Source organism: Sturnus vulgaris, chromosome 3 (genome assembly GCF_052056855.1).
Source record: "Sturnus vulgaris isolate bStuVul1 chromosome 3, bStuVul1.hap1, whole genome shotgun sequence".
Classification (NCBI taxonomy): domain Eukaryota; kingdom Metazoa; phylum Chordata; class Aves; order Passeriformes; family Sturnidae; genus Sturnus; species Sturnus vulgaris.
The window spans coordinates 83,109,115-83,125,140 of record NC_142245.1 but is presented as its reverse complement, the minus strand read 5'-3'; the positions used below and the strand labels follow the sequence as shown (position 1 = coordinate 83,125,140).

Genomic DNA, 16,026 nt, shown 5'->3' with positions numbered 1-16,026 from the left:
GATGATACTATATACAGTGTATGTATATATATTTTTTCACATACATTGTTTTATATATTAGTTTCCCAACTAATATCTGCAGCCTTCTCTTTTTATTTTGTCAAGACAGGAACCTTTGTCTTTGCAGCAGCAGCTGCAAATGATCTAGAGCCAATCAACTGCATATTCTTTGCCCACTCTCATCCAACACTGAACATCTATCTGCAACTACCGTTTTGGTAAAAAAGCCCACTCCTTTTCTGGTGTAATCCACACGGACAATTTGGTCTTAATCATTTCCCCTTCAGTGAACATCAATAGAGAAAGATGAAAAGATGCCAGTGATTCTGCTCATTTTTCTATACACAAAAAAAAAAGAAAAAGGGTGCTCCCTAAAGAATCTTCTAAAATACCACATCTTGATCCTTCTAGCAACTAAACAAATGTGTATCTTTGTTCTTAAAACATGAAAGCTAAGAAACATTTCAGTGACCATGTGAGAGTTTAAAAATAAAAACTGGAATACATCTGACCTCCAGCTTTCAGTTTTTCAACAGTACAGACAGCACATGCATCCTTCGTGATACAGCACAGCAGAGTAAGGTAAAGGACAGCTACAAAATTAGTGAATGGACCAGAGAGCAAAAAGAATAACTTCTACAAGACTCAAATTTTTCCAAAGGAAACCGTTACCAGTCTACATGACTAACTCTTCCTAACAATGGGTGTAGGCCTTGCTGCCTTAAACACTAATTATTTATCTACTGGCAGCCTTATTACATCTTTAAAAAAGAGTTTTGTTTGTATGTATTCATTGTTTAAATACATTTTATTCAATTCTATACTTCAAAACCAAAATTAGCTTCAGAGAAAATTTTACAAGAAATACAGAAACACAGCATCTTAATAAAAACACTAAAGGTAAGGTATGTGACACTAACAAGGATAAATACAAACAGAACTACTGTTTATCTCTCACCATCATAATAATCAATCACCCTGATAGTTTGGTATTACAATTGCAGTGCCAGAATAAAATTGACTTACCTATACTAGGTGGACTGCCATAATTTACAGGGGACTCTGGAGGCCTTCCACAATGTAGTGCAGCAAGAGCAGATCCCTTCCATACAACATGTTTGCAACCTGTTTGTTAAAAATCACACCAAAAAATGAAGTCAAATGAGCTTTCTCATGCAAAACCACAGGAAGGGTATGAACTATCACAAAACTCTCTTAATTCTCATGAAATTTTCATACTTTTGTTTGTACGAAGCAAAGACTGTCTGCCAGCCCCTAATAACGTCTGCACTCCAGGGACACTTTGTGGAATTTCTTGCTCTAGAAGTGGTCCAAGTCGATGGCATATTTGAAGCAAGTGATCAGGTGCCAAGTGTCTGTAGTATTTCACCTGTTATATCAAAGAGCAAACAAAACAATTGAGAGAGAATACAATATTTTTGATGCATTACTGGTTTACTCTTTCCTCCCAGATTGTTACCTAAATTCATAAGAAAATTATAGGATATTAAAAGATAAAAACAAATAATGACCTTTAAGTACAATAATTCATTCCAGCTGGTACTAATTAATTCTTCTATTCAGCACTTGCCACTTTGTACAGAGAACTGTTGGTATTTACTATTTTCTGACTTCAAGGCACAGTTGGTCATACACTAATAAGCTCCCTTATAATCACAGTAAAAAAATGTAAAATATATATTCAATATTACATTTAAGTAGTGAATGGTCTGGTCAATTTAAATTACTGTAAGATAAGGATGAGACAAAGACAGCAACGTTTACTTTTCAAGAATTACAAATACCAAATAAATAACATAGCTTTGTAAATGAAAATGCAAAAACATTTTGCTTTGATTTACCTAAGTTAAAACATCTCGAAATTTCACAAATGGCTTGATTTTACATTTAAAGCTTTTAAACAAAAATGTTGGCTTAAGTAATTCAACTTTTAAATTGGTATATATCTTCCCTATTGCATCTATAAACATGACAAGTTTTTGTAGTCATAATTACACAGTACCAAAACAAGCTTCTATTATCAGCAACATAATTTCTCACCACTTGATAATAAACCACCTTTAATGACTGCCAGATAAAAACAGTTTATTCTTTTGAACAACTATAATTCTAGATCAGAAAACGGTCTTAAATAACAAGGGGGAAAAAAGCTTTTGAAATGTATGTAACAGTAAAAATCCCACTAACCAAAGGCTTTTGGCTAAGAAATAGCATTTTTTAAATGCATAAGCTATTATCAAGTAAGATTACAACAAAAAAATTTTAAAATAATTAATTAAGAGGGAGAATACTCAGTTTTCTCCAGTTCTTGTATACAATTTGGCATGTAGTCATTTTGTCCTTCATATATCCTGAAATACTTATTCACAGTTTTACTTCACAGAAGAGAAAAAAAACCCAGCACAATACTGAAGAAAAAGCTTGTGATATTTTGTTATTCTGTACCTAGAGGAGGTCTTGACTAACACTTAGAATGATGCTTCTGTATTACACTGAATTAACAGGACATACCTTATTCTTCATCAAATGTGCTCCTATCTTGTTGACAGACTAGAATTGTTTCATGCACTCCAGCTGTTTGTTAACATAAAGAGTGCTGATGTCTGAAACAGCAGGTTCTGGAAAAGCCTTGCTTACACCAGTAATTCCCACCACCACCACAATCTCCTAGTGAAGGAGGGAAAGTTTTCTCCCTCGTCTCTTGGTCTAACACTGGCCAGCTGCTCAGTTTTCTGCAGCCACTTGCTCATTCTCACTGCAGTGGAATGGTGGAGAAAATCAGATGGGTAAAAGAAAAAAAACTTGTGGGTTGAGATAAAAATAATTTAATAAACAAAGCAAAATCTGCACAGCAAGCAAGGCAAAATAAGAATTCATTTACTACTTCCCATAGGCAGGCAAATGTTTAGCTGCTTCCTGGAAAGAGGGGCTTTCCTTCTGTGGATTATTGCATTTGTAGAAAGCCTTGCAAGCTGTCTGAATTTCGCTGCCTAAAAGTTAAATAATTTGCAAAATTCACATAAGCAAAAAAAAAAAAAATACTAAAAATTATATTTTACTTAAATAAAATTGCAGCTTGTCATAAAGATCAGTTAATTTAAAATTGCTAAATTCATTGTCATCAGACAGGCACAAAGAAGAGTGGCAAAAAATAATTCAGAATTATGATAAGAAAAATTAATCAGAATAGCAAATCAACATGCTTCTTTGTGCTTAAAGGAGGAATCACAGTCAAAATACATGCACGGGAGCTCTAAAACATCTAAATAGCCATAAGAAGTTGTGAAGCTGTATATACACTTCTTGCCATCAACAGCCCTGATCCATTTCCTTAGCTTTTGTTCTCCTCTGCTCCTATCAAAAGGAGCACAACAGTTTAACAAACATAGGTCTTCACTTAATTTAATCTGAAGCCAGAATTTACATCTGCAGAATCTAAATTCATCTCTCAAAGATTAATAACTACTGGGTTTTTTGTTTTAACCACGTATAACAACTAAATACACAATACAGTTGTCTTTTTATCCTACTCAAGACCCTATAGTTTTACACATCCTAAGAAATGCACAAAATCTAAAGCAAATGGAAGTAAATCCTGTTTGACACATTCCAAAACTACAGCAAGCTGACATCTTGAGTCATATTTCTCATGATTTGTCATCAGCCATGTGCTCACTTTTTATTTTAGCAGAAACTAGGCAGGCTCAATTCCTCTTTCAGTTTTTAAAGCAAATGTTTTGATAAGAGTTATCTGTCTGTTTTGTTCTTCATCATCTGCATTAAAGATCTCAATATATACCTTACACCCACACTACAGTCTCTTCTCATTTAAGTCCATTTGTGTGAAAAGAGCTATTTATGCCACATTATGAAGTAGTTGTGTGATGCTTCTTCACAGTATTTGTCTATGTAATCATAGTTCACTACTAAGCAGCATTCGCAGCAGCTCATTAACAAACTGATTCAACAATACTTAGTGAGCTGTACCTTTGCCAAAACAGAAGTGGCATTGCCCATTTAAACATTTGTCAGTTCCAGGAAGTTTATAGAGCTATTTCATGAACCATGCACAGTCAACATTTGGGTCTCATTTTCTTCCATAAAGAATAAGTACACACAAGAAATTTAAATAAAAAGGTAGGTTTCATTTCTCTGTAAAAATCAGATAGGAAAACTTTAATTAAATAAGTTTTTATTTGGACTGATTTTTTTCCGTTTTCTTTTACTACAAACAAATAAAAAGTGGAACTTGAATAACTTATTTAAAACAGGCTATTAATTTTCTCCAGGAGACATAATTTCTTCACCATCAAAAAAAAAAAAAAAAAAAAAAAATCTATATTTACTCCAACCGCCTGACCACTTCAGGACTGACCAAAAGTTAAAGTACAGTGTTAGGGGCATTGGCCAAATGTCTCTGACAGTAACGACTTGGGGTTTTGACTGTCTCTGGAAGTCTGTTCCAGTGTTAATTTGTATGTGTGACTATTATAGTAGAAGTCACAAATTTAAAAAATGTGTAACAGAAATTCACTCAATTTCTCCCTTCTGAAAAAGGAAAAATAAGAATTACAGAAAAGACAACCACAACTTGGTAGCAACAAATCAAGACAGGACAAGGTAAGTTTATTTAATACATTAAACTAAGATTATTCAGATTGTTCCATGGTGCAGCCTACCAGAAAACAAATCTTGCACCGACAAACTGCAAGAAGAACGTAGAATCAACAAAAATATACCTACAACCCAAAAAATCCACAACCAGGGTACTTTCAAGTCAGATTTTTGAGACAAAACAAAATAAACAAGTTTTTGTTTTAATGATAACTTTAGAAGCTTTGTCAGAAGCAGAAAATCTCAAGATAACTCAGAATGAAATTTGAAATTAATAGAATGAACTCTGGTTTGATATCAAGCTCTGATTCCAAGAGCAGAAATGAAAGCAAAAGGAAAAAAATAACAGATGTACAAGTATTTAAAATTCATACAGCTCTAAATGAAAGTGAAAACTGGACTCTAGAGACAGAAATTTTAAAATTATATGCCAAAACTGTGATGTCAAATAGCATAAAAAGCACAGGATTTTTTTCTCTGCCAGTCCCCCCAGCTGAAATTCTAGCTGTTCTTCTTCTTTGCCCTATTAGACTTTCTTCAATGTCTAATTCTGCTCTGTTCTTCTAAAAGAAATGCATAGAAGATGCGCTTTTAAGGCAAATAATAAATTCTTTTTGTTCTCACAGTCTTCTCACGTAAGTTAACACTTCTTAACTATTACTATAACATAAATTAGAACTCAGATATATATATTACTATATATATATTACTATAATATAAATTAGAATTTTCAGATCTTAAGCATAAATATTATTTTTTAGAAAATCAGAAGCAGCATTACCCTCAAACCTCTCCCTTTACCGACTACCTCCAGCTTCACCTATTCCAAACAAGCAGCATGGGAATACACAAAATGCAGCTGCAAAGCTATCTGGACTAACGTACAAATCTTTATTACTTTTGAAATAGACCCAAGTGCTTATATTTTCGTTCTGCATGACTCTGCAGCATAATTCAGCATCAGAATCACAATGAATGAAACAAAAGAATCGAGATTTGACCTAGACTCTAGTTAATTTTGCAATACACAATGCAGTTATTCACCACCAGTGTTTTAGACATCAAGTAAAATATGACCTTATTCTCGTGCTCCAAATACTCCACGCACCGAAACATTCTCTCAAAAATTGTTAGTTCCCCCCCACACCCTGCTAACAGTCAACATGCTTAACTACAAGGTTGGCTGTAAATATGTTTCAGAAAAACACATTTCCACACAAAGACATTTAACAACAAAACCTACACCAGTCAGCTACCTGTATTCCAAGATGTGAGAGCTCAGTCTTACTAACACCAGCAGCTATCCCAACTATCCTGCTATGTAACATATTACCCAAAACAAGACCCAAATTGAATTACATTAATTGTTGCACTACCTCAGATCATCAATCTAATAGAGTACCATGTACCACCAGCCACTGCCTTATCAGTTTAAAATTAGAAATTGCAACGATACGCAAGTAGTTTTCTCTGAGGAATTCCCATTCTCTTTTTTCTTTTTTTTTAGGGGGGAGGTAGGGGGTTGTCTGGGGAGACAGGGCAAGGACACCGGGAGAGAGAACCATTTTCCTCAAAACATATTTCTTGAATACTTTCTAATTCTGCTTGAACTAAAACTATATGGCTATTTAACAACTACTTCCAATCAGAATGCTTACTATTTTACCGTGAGATTACTCTCTGTCTAATTAAATACATCTATATTAAACCAGCCATCCCAAGAACACATTATTTTTTCAATTGCTTAATGCTTTTAATAGGTGTGAGGCCAGAGCAGATAAACTCAAGCCTTAGTATAAACAGTGTGTGTTACCACATGAGAAGGTGTGAGCAGAGGCAGCATTTTTTGCCTTATGGACTAAGATGTTCAGCTGTGGCTGTTACTGTTAAGTTACCTGTAGCTGTTTGCCTCTCAAACTCGTTCATAATGTTTTGTGGGTTTGGGTTTTTTAAACAGAAGTTACACTTTAGAAACTTGATATTCCTCTTCATCCCGTCTCTCAACAGGGCTTCTTAGTCTCAGTTTGAAAGAACTATCACAAAACAGTTGGCTTGGCCAATTCTCTTGATTATCTGAGGAACAAACAAATGTGTGGTGCTACCTAGAACAAACAAGTGTTTACCCATATCAAAATATAATAGTTTGAACAGAGAGGTTTTAACATCAACTAAGTTCTCAACTGTGGGAATAGTCTGTAGAGCAGAAGCACTTGTCTTTTAGAACTCAGAGATCATTTAAGTTGATATATGTCCAACAGAAGCACTGTTAATGAGACCAAAATCTGACTAAGGATAGCAATCAGAATACTCAGGTTTTCTTAGCCACAGTGCCAAATCTTTCAGAACACCTTCTAAAATATTGTAGACTGTTCCCAAAACACTGTTAACAAAAATTAGGTGATAATCCAGCTCTCTGATTCAACTCAAGTTTTCATTTTGCTCCCTATTTCTTTGAATATCTTTACAGAACAAGCTATCCTAAAGAAAGAAACTACTTATTATCTGGTTACTTATTAAGAAACAGAATTTCTAAATAGAAACCACAATTCTGCCTAGAGGACTTAACTACTACATGAAGAAAGAAACACAGTATCAATGTACTTAGCGTCCCAGTCCCACAGATACTATTTGTAACTTCTTGTAGGTTCGCACCACAAATAAGAACAGTGGAATGGCCTGGAAATCTGTGTTTTGTAATTTTCACTTGAAATCACATTTAATAATTGTGGGCCGGAGAAGAGAAAGGCACAAATGTCAGCAAAAAAATCATCAATAATTCCCGAGACCAAGACATATTGCCTATTAAACATATTGGGCCATCCTACTTGGTGTGAAGTCGCAGCCTTCTCCCTCCTCAACCACCACTACTGTGAATAACATTCTAATTCAACGAAGAAAATGATGATTAAATTAATATTCTGGATTAAAAAATTTACACAATAATTGTGATCATCTACACTATGATGTTTTACCATAGAAGACCAAAAAAAACCAAAAAAAAATACACTGCACAAACAACCCACAACTTTCCACATGATAGCTCTAATTGCCAAAGGGAATCTCAACAGTTGGTTTCATTCAGCTGAAGTCTGAAGTTCAGTCTACTTCACTCCCAAAAGAAGCAACTGCAACACATTCTCCAACCCCTCCATACCCACTCCAATCATTTCCCTGATGGTAGTGGTAAAGCCCATGGTGGAGCACACCAAAAGAGCTGAGCCATCTTAAAATTTCTGTTCATTTTTCAGACAGGTCAGCTGCCTCACCCAACTAACTACACATTTGGATGAGCACTCGTGCCTACACAAAGGATGCAGCAGAAATGCACAGCTTTCATCCACAGCATACAATTAGAGCAGCTACACCCATAGGGAAACTGCAACACGATAAAAACAATTACCCTGGAGTCAAATGATGCACCAAAGCTTGCTGTGCAACAAAGGCCCTAACAAAAGTGTTGAAAAGTGACACACAAACACCCACAATGTATAAACAACTAACACAGCTGCCTTGCTCTGCTGTTAAATGACCTGTTAACTCTTAAAATTCCTCAGTTGCTGTCCCCCACAGTGAGAAATCCTGAATCTTTCAGAGAGAAAAGTAAGCTATCTTACAACTCTCAAGTTTTCACAACAAAAGCAAGACAATACAAAACATTCTGAGATCTGTTGCATCCTTGGTAGACGTACCTTAAAAGCGACCTACCAGGGACTCAATTCTTACAGGGTCTTAATAGGAATCTTAATAGCGGCAATATTAGAATGAGATTAGCACTCTAAAATAAGAGCCTGCATTATCAAACCCATATTCAAGTGGTATATGCCATACATGCTGACTCTACAAAAATATATACAGGGATACTGAAATTCAAGAAAAATCACTTGAGAACACAATATAAGTGCAATAGCATTTCTAAACTCAGGTATTTGCCTGTAGCATTACAAGCATGCACAGTATGGTATTAGCTTATTTAAGAAAATGAAACATTTACTTTCACTAGCCAAACAGAAAAATGAAAGTAACTTGCAAGATAAAAATTGCACCAGATTTAACATTATTTGTACAAATTAAGTAACAGAAATAAAATATCTAGGGCTGTGAATTTCAGTCTAATAACAAAAACTTTAATAAAAATGTTTTAATAAATGCTTTCAGATGAGGACACAATCAGAAACATCATCATCTCTTGATGATAATGTAATATATATACACATATATATATATATATATTAAGGGAATTATTTATTAAAACCATAGGTATAATAACAGACATAATTTTGCACACAATGAAAGAGAAGCTTGAGATTAAATTCCATTCCGGTTACACAGAGCCCTTATTCCCTCCCAAAGTAAAGTCAGACATCTAATACTACATTACTGGTACTTCTATTTTTTAGCCTTTTATCCCTTCAGACCTTTCAACAAAGTTTAGGGCATTCATGACTGAGAAACTGTATCAAAACATTGCAAAACATGCCATCTTGAGACGGAAGAGTCAGTATCTCAAAGGTGGAAAAATTTTAAAAATAAATAAATAAAAGAATGATCGAGCTGACATTGTTTCTGTCTCAAAAGCTTAGGATCCTTTGGTTTGAGACAAATGAGTTTTTTGTTTAATGAAACAGGACATAGTGAAAAACTCTTCTTTTGTACGAAATGTAACTGTCATGGTGCAAATACGCTTCCACGCCAGCTTTCACATGCCTAAAATGTCAAGTGATACAAAGTTCACACAGCTTTGACAACTGTGGCAAGAAAAAATGCAGGATGGAGAGAAGCTTCAAGAACTAAGTTACCAATTACACACACACACATCCATCCCGATATCTAGGTGGGGGCAAGGTGGAAAACACATAGAAATGTTTATTAGGAAGTCTAAGGAAACTTTGTTATGAACAGAAGACTAGGAAAAGAGAAACGACCTAGTCAGCATCACCTTCCAAATATAAGCATCCAGAGTCAAGTCCAAGTTTTGAGGAAGTACATCTTCTGTCATTACATATCTATGCTGACTAAATTGGTATTTTCCTGCATTCCACAAACGAGAAATTTCTTGGAAAGAGTGAATTAACTTCTCAATAACTCTTCTTACTTCAACCTTTAAAATATCTTTTTCCTTCTTCATAACTTTTTATATTTTAACTATAGAAGAAACTCAAATCCATGCTACACTAAGACTGTACCACCAAGTCTTTATAATTTTTAAGATAAAAGAGAAAGGTTATTGATAAACTTTACCAAGCAACTCCTACCATTGTTTGAAATGGGTAAAACAGCCTCACAGCCCTACAATTAAATAAGTAAATAAGAACAGCATAATATATCAAGCACTTAGAAATTCCTAGTTGAGTTTCTTCATATTTGATTTCAAGAAAGTTCAAAAGTACTGGTATATATTCTTATGTTTTCCACAAGTTAATTGCCATCGATTTTTCCACACCATACGCATGAAAATTCCTGTGTCAATGCAACTCTTGTTACAGAAAAAAAGCAATGCTGTAAGTAAACCTTACAATAACTACAATACCTATGCTTCTTACTGTAACATTTGTTACAGAATTTTAAGAAATGTATATGGCAACAGTCTTTATTTGAGGCATTACAGATGGAAACTGTCTTCTTTTGTGTAAGTTCAAAACTTCTGAACATTATCTGTTTCAGAATTACTGGAGTTCAGAACTACTATAAGCAACCAGCAAGGAAAACCTCTTTTTGAAGAGCATCACAAACAGGGCTCAGTCTTTCTCTTAAATCGTTTTCAGAAATCCAGAGACTACGTTATACAATAGTCTACCTGCAATGAAAACAATACTAGCAACAAGTTGCTAACAGACACAGTTCAGACACCTTAATTGCTGTTTTTCTAACTACTGCAGCTCACAACATGTTCGGGGAAAAAAATCCAGGCCCCTCTCTGCTAGTCAGAGCTACATCGCTGCGAGTAACACTTCGTTTTATCACTGCTCTAACCCGAGATGAAAAGCACACACCAGGAAATTTTAAGAAAAAACAAACCAAAAATCCACCTAAGTCAAATTTGTGATGCGACCCTGGCAAGCCCTGTCACTCCCACGCACCAGATACAGTGTACAGAAAAGCTCCAAGGCACACAGCGCCCCTCACCAGCGGGGCCGGCCCGGGGGCAGCGGGAGGGCGGCCGGGCCCAGCGCGGAGCCGCTCGCTGCGGGCTCCGGCCGGAGCGCGGCGGGGCGGCCGGGCCGCGGCCATTGTGTGCGCGCGCGGGCGGCGCACAGCGCCCCCGCTCGGCCGCGCGCGACCCGGCACCCGCCGCCGCTGGCCCCGCCCCGCCCGGCGCCGCGCCGCGCGCGCGGCTGTGGCGCCCGCCCGCACCGCGTCCGTGACGTCGAGGAGCGAGCGCGGCCGGGCCCGGAGCGCGCGTTGTTATTGACCCCGCTCGGGCGGGCGGACCCCGCTCGGACCCCGGCCCGAGCCCGCCCCGGGACATTGAGAGGGGGCGCAGAGAGGAACAGAGGCTGACATAAAATTTAAAAATAATTTTTTAAAATTCCAAAGTTTTGTTGCATTTTTTTTTTCCTAAGTTCCTTTTTTTTTTTTTTCTTTTTTGCGGGAAATTCAATTTTTTTACCCGGCTGCTCAGGGAGAGTGAGGGAGGGGGAAAAACAACTTTGCCCGCCGCAGCGCTCTCTCCTGTTACCAGCGCCTGCTCCTCTTACCAGGTTCTCGTAGCTCCGGGGATGCTCCTTGCCCGTCCAGTCCGTGCGCTTGGGCAGCAGCTGAGGGAGGAAAGAGAGGGCGCCCCGTGAGCGGCTCCCCCTCCCCCGAGGAGCCCCCCGGCAGCGCCCGGGATGGGGCGGGGGAAGCGGGAGAGCGAGGGAAGGGGGAGGGAGGCCGCAGGCGGGGCGAGTGCCGGGTGCGCGGCGCCGCTCTTACCTCTTTCTCCGCCACTTCTCGGATCAGGACCTGCAGCAACAACAAAAGCGGGGCGTGAGAGGTTTCAAAAAGAGAGAAAATGGGAGAAGGAAGACGAGGCGGCCAGCGCGCCGCCCGATCAGCCGCCCTGCCCGGCCGCCCCCTCCCCGCCAGGCCCGGCGGCGCCATCCATCCATCCCTCCATCCATCCATCCCTCCATCCCCTACCTGAGCCGCTTGCTGGCATGGTCCGTCCTCCAAAAAGCGAGCGATGAGGAAGTAGAGCTCTGCGGGGAGAGGAGAGGCCGTCAGGGCTGGAGCTCGCCCCTTTCCCGCGGGCTTCCCTTTCTTCCCCCTGCCCGCCGCCCCTCTCCGGCTCCCCCGGCCACCACTCACCCGCTCGCAGCTCCGCCGTGTGCCGGCTGCCGCCGTCCCCGGACATGGCGAGGCGAAAACCGGGGAGGGGAGGGGGGGAAAGGGGGAGAAGGGGGGTTGCCCGGGCCGCGCTCCCGCGGCAGCGTCGGGTCCCAGCGAAATGCGCCCGCCCGGTCGCTGTCACTGCTCGTTCACCGGGGAGAGTCTCGGCTCCACCATTCAACCCACGGGCAGCAGCAGCAGCAGCAGGAGGAGGAGGAAACAACAACTCGCAGCCGCCCGCCGCCAACGCCGCCGCCGCCGCCAGCCAGCGCGAGCGAGCGCGATCCCTCCGCCCGGAGAAAGAGTCCCCTCCTCCTCCGCGCCCCCTCCTCAGCCCCCACGGCCCCGCGCGCCGCCCCTTCCCCCCGCGCCCCCCCGGTCCCGGCGCTGCCTGGCGGGAGCGGCCAGGCGGGCAAGAAGGGGGGAGCCGGGCTCCCCTGCTCCCGGCTGCCGCCCCGCTGCCGCGGCGGCCCCCGGCGCTGTCCGGCGCTGGAGGGGAGAGAGGGGCGAGCGCTACGCGTTTATTAGCGGGAAGGCGGGCGGGCTGTGGCAGAAGATGTCGGCGGGGTGGGCGGGAAGGCGGCGGGCGGGCGGCTGAAAGGCGCTTTCTCTGCGCGGTGCCGGCGCGCGGAGGGATACGACGCACGGGGAGGAGGAGGGGCTGCGGCGGCCGGGCAGCGGCGACTCGCGGCGGCGGCGCTGGAAGTTCCCGAGTTCCAGCGTCGCAAGAATGGGAAGCGAGCGAAGCCAAAATGCCCCCGGGGAGCGCGGCCCCGCTGGGAAGGCCCGGCACTTCCACACCCCCCGCTCGCCGCGGCTCCCCCGTAGCCTAGCCCGCTCCTTCGGAGCCAGCCGGGGACCTCGGGGCGCTGCCAGGGGCTTTGGCATCTGCGCGTAAGTGCCACAGTGTCACGCGTTGTTCGTTCTTATTCTTGCAACATCGTGCCCGGGCTCCTGCCGTGGGTCTGGAGCGGGGGGAAACCCCAGCCAGCCCCAAACATCCGGAAAGGCGCCTTTCCTCCCTTATTCGGCGGGGCTACCCAGGCAGCTCCGCCTGGGGGGTGAAGGGCTCGCAGGGAGCTCGCTTTGAGAACTTCCCTTTAAAAAAAAAAAAACACCAAAACACCCAAAACCGAAAACAAAACCAAAAACAACCAAAACAAGCCCCGACAGCTGATAACGATTTTATTCATTGCTCTTGCCGCCAACCAGATCAGACGTGCGGGACTGACGAGTCTCGTGCCTTCGAGGAGCCATGGGCAAGAGGAGAAGTGTTGTCAACGCGAGGACGAGCGATGGATGGAGATGCCTGCAACCTATGGCTGAACTGGAGGTAATTCACTAGCGGATCGATAACCTACCGAAGGTTCCTGAAAGGCTGCAACATTGTACGGAGCCCGGTTAGCGCTTAAATCGTTTCTTTAATGTTTGCTAGCTTGAGGGTACTGAATAAAACGTTCTGGTTTGTGCTGTGATTATTTCTTTGCTGCTTACAGTAAAAAAGAAAATAAAAATAAAGCAGATGTCCGCTGATAATTGGCTTTTTAAAAAAAATCCATATCTGATGAGGGATTTAAAGGAGCATGATTGCTTGTCTTTATGTTTTGCAACGTGTTTGATTTTTAAGGTCGAGTTGGGGCCTTGCAAGAACGAATGTGTTTGTGGACAATAAGAATGAATTTAGCAGGGATCAATGTAAACAGGGGAAGCCGTCATCTTTTAATATTCCTTTAGCATCAATTATTAACTGATACAACTTGTGAAGCAAAGAAAAAAGTATATTTGAAATTATATAGAAACTAGACAAAGAACTATTTTTTTCCTGTACATAAAATCCCCTGAATTTCTCAACTATCTAACTTTCAACAAAATTGAATTTGAACAACACTTCTGTGCAGCTGAGGGTAACATGAGTTGAGCATTTTTATACGTGTTTCCAAGGCCTGCAAGCTCAGTATAGGAGCTCGAGCTTTGTGCTTGATATGGTGAGAAAGATTTGCTGCATTCACCCTTCTGCTTTATTGAATAAATGTTACCCTGAAAGCTTAAAGAAAGGAGGCTAAAATATCACTTATTTCCATTGTCTTATTATACAAATTATATTTATCTAGTGGATGTCTAGATGCTGTGCATTTTTTACATATAATTATCACATGTCCTAAAAAATCATTAAAATTCTAATCTAGAATTTGTAATCATTAGAGTAAATTAATGTTTTAGGATAGATTTTTTTAAGTAAAACAATATGTACTAGATTTGATCACTGTATCTGTAGCTATGATCACTATATATTTAAAAATGTACATGTATCTCCTTTTCCTCAGATTTGTAACAATAACCACTCTGTTTCAGCTTCATTTTAAATCCACACTTCAAATAATTGAAACGGAAATGAAATAATATTTAATGTCTAATAAAGATTTAAAAAATAAATTGACTTGAATCTTTTCTTAGCAATGTAAAATATGCATTGTAATATCTTTCGTAGGTGATTCTCACAACAAAGGGCTACATGAATAATGTGATTAACATTTTAATTACCCTTGATGTTTACATAAAAGAAAATATGCTTACATATGACATCACTGAAACTGTAAACCATGCAACAGAGAAATTTTAAGACAGTTAAGGAGTCTGAAAGAAGAGGAAAAACTCTCCTAGACATATTGACCCTCCTTGTTCTTTTGGCAACTCCTAAGTTTTCCTGTTCTAGTTCAAAATACAGCCTAACGAATCAAAAACTTCTTGGTGTTTTGACAGTAAAATAAAGACTGTGTCTTTTATTTAATTTTTTTAGATCACCAAGCAAAATGACATCAAAGCCCTAGACTTGAGCTCGAACACTGCAGTATTAGAAGTAATATTTAATAAACAGCTTTTATAAACATACATTCCACTTTCTTTTTACATATTAAATTCGATGGGTTTTTTTTTTGTTGTTTATGTGTGGCATAACATGAAAGTCACACACGATAGAAAATGCCTAATTATTACTGTTTGGTGATACATGTTCAAATGAGTCCTAAGAATTCCTACAACTGCAACAAATTTTCCATTCTTTTTTCAGATATATTTTTAAAGGGTTTTTTTTTTACTTTCAGTCAAAATTAGGATTTTTTTTGTAATGTACACAAGTGAAAAATATAATCTCTGCATTTTTACTATCTTTATTGTTTTGCTTTCTAATGATCCCTTTTCTTTCATGTGATCTTGAAATCTTACATTATTCTAAAATAAAATACATCAGTCCTGCTTTGTCAGCAAGATTTAATGTTTTCAGGAGAAATTACTCTGAAAGGTCTTCATTATTAAAAAAAAAGAAAAAATAATAATGGAATTATTTTATTTTGTGACTTTCAAATGTTAATATTCACACACATTTGCTAAATTAACTTCACAAAAAAAAAAGAAAAAAAAAAGGAAGAAGAAAGTTTCATAGATCTTCCTGTTGCTGTAGATTTTACACATCACCTATGCTAAGCAATGGACTGATCCCAAGAGTTGCTGGTTTGGGATGCTTCTTTTTACCCTAATTTGGCCCTTTTTTTTTCTTTTTTCCTTCTTCCATCCTCCTCTCCACACCCCCACCAAAAAAAAAAAAAAATGCTATAAGCTCTATAAGTATCCAAATTCAGATATATTAGAATTCTCTTGAATTACTGGTTACCTTTGACAGATAAGAATGTAGTATCTTTGGTTTCTTCTTGAATTTTCTGGTTTCTTTCTGCACTTTTGAGATTGGCTGGTTGGGGGGTTTGGGGTTGGGGTTTTTTGTTTGTTTTTTCACTGATATATTTTAGCCAGTGTTTTTTTGTGTCAGTATGATTTTATACCTTGTGCCCAGAAAGTACATTATTTGAACCCCAGTAGTGGCAGTACTTGACATGAAAAGCCTTTCTGTTTCTTTTGAAATTTGCTCTTCTCCTTTTCTCTAGAGACAAAGAAAAGTATTTAGGGTTTGTAAATTGTCAAGCTGAACAATGTAGCTAAATATTTGAAGCATGATATTGGCAGGGGGTGGCTGAAAGCAACATAAAGCAGTGACTAAGCTTTTCTCGGGTTTGGATGGTTGGTTGGTTGGTT

The 16,026-nt window shown here is 39.7% G+C and overlaps 2 protein-coding genes across 3 annotated transcripts in view; one reads left to right on the top strand and one right to left on the bottom strand.

Annotated features, from left to right (window-relative positions):
* The window catches only part of PHIP (PHIP subunit of CUL4-Ring ligase complex), a 106,803-nt gene extending 94,696 nt beyond the window's left edge, over nt 1-12,107 (bottom strand). For both annotated transcript variants that reach the window (XM_014870196.2, XM_014870197.2), the window contains exons 1-6: nt 11,923-12,107; nt 11,755-11,813; nt 11,548-11,577; nt 11,331-11,390; nt 1,240-1,390; nt 1,027-1,125 (exon numbers count right to left, since the gene is read on the bottom strand). In XM_014870196.2, coding sequence (XP_014725682.1) covers nt 1,027-1,125; nt 1,240-1,390; nt 11,331-11,390; nt 11,548-11,577; nt 11,755-11,813; nt 11,923-11,968 — 445 coding nt within the window. In that variant the 5' untranslated portion in view covers nt 11,969-12,107. The remainder of the gene's footprint in view (nt 1-1,026; nt 1,126-1,239; nt 1,391-11,330; nt 11,391-11,547; nt 11,578-11,754; nt 11,814-11,922) is intronic.
* Nucleotides 11,967-14,376, top strand: LOC106849559 (uncharacterized). The gene is made up of 2 exons (XM_088162779.1): nt 11,967-12,837; nt 13,156-14,376. Exon 1 carries the CDS (start codon nt 11,967-11,969, stop codon nt 12,774-12,776), a length of 810 nt encoding a protein of 269 aa, XP_088018905.1. The 3' UTR covers nt 12,777-12,837; nt 13,156-14,376.
* Nucleotides 14,377-16,026: the final 1,650 nt, after the last annotated feature.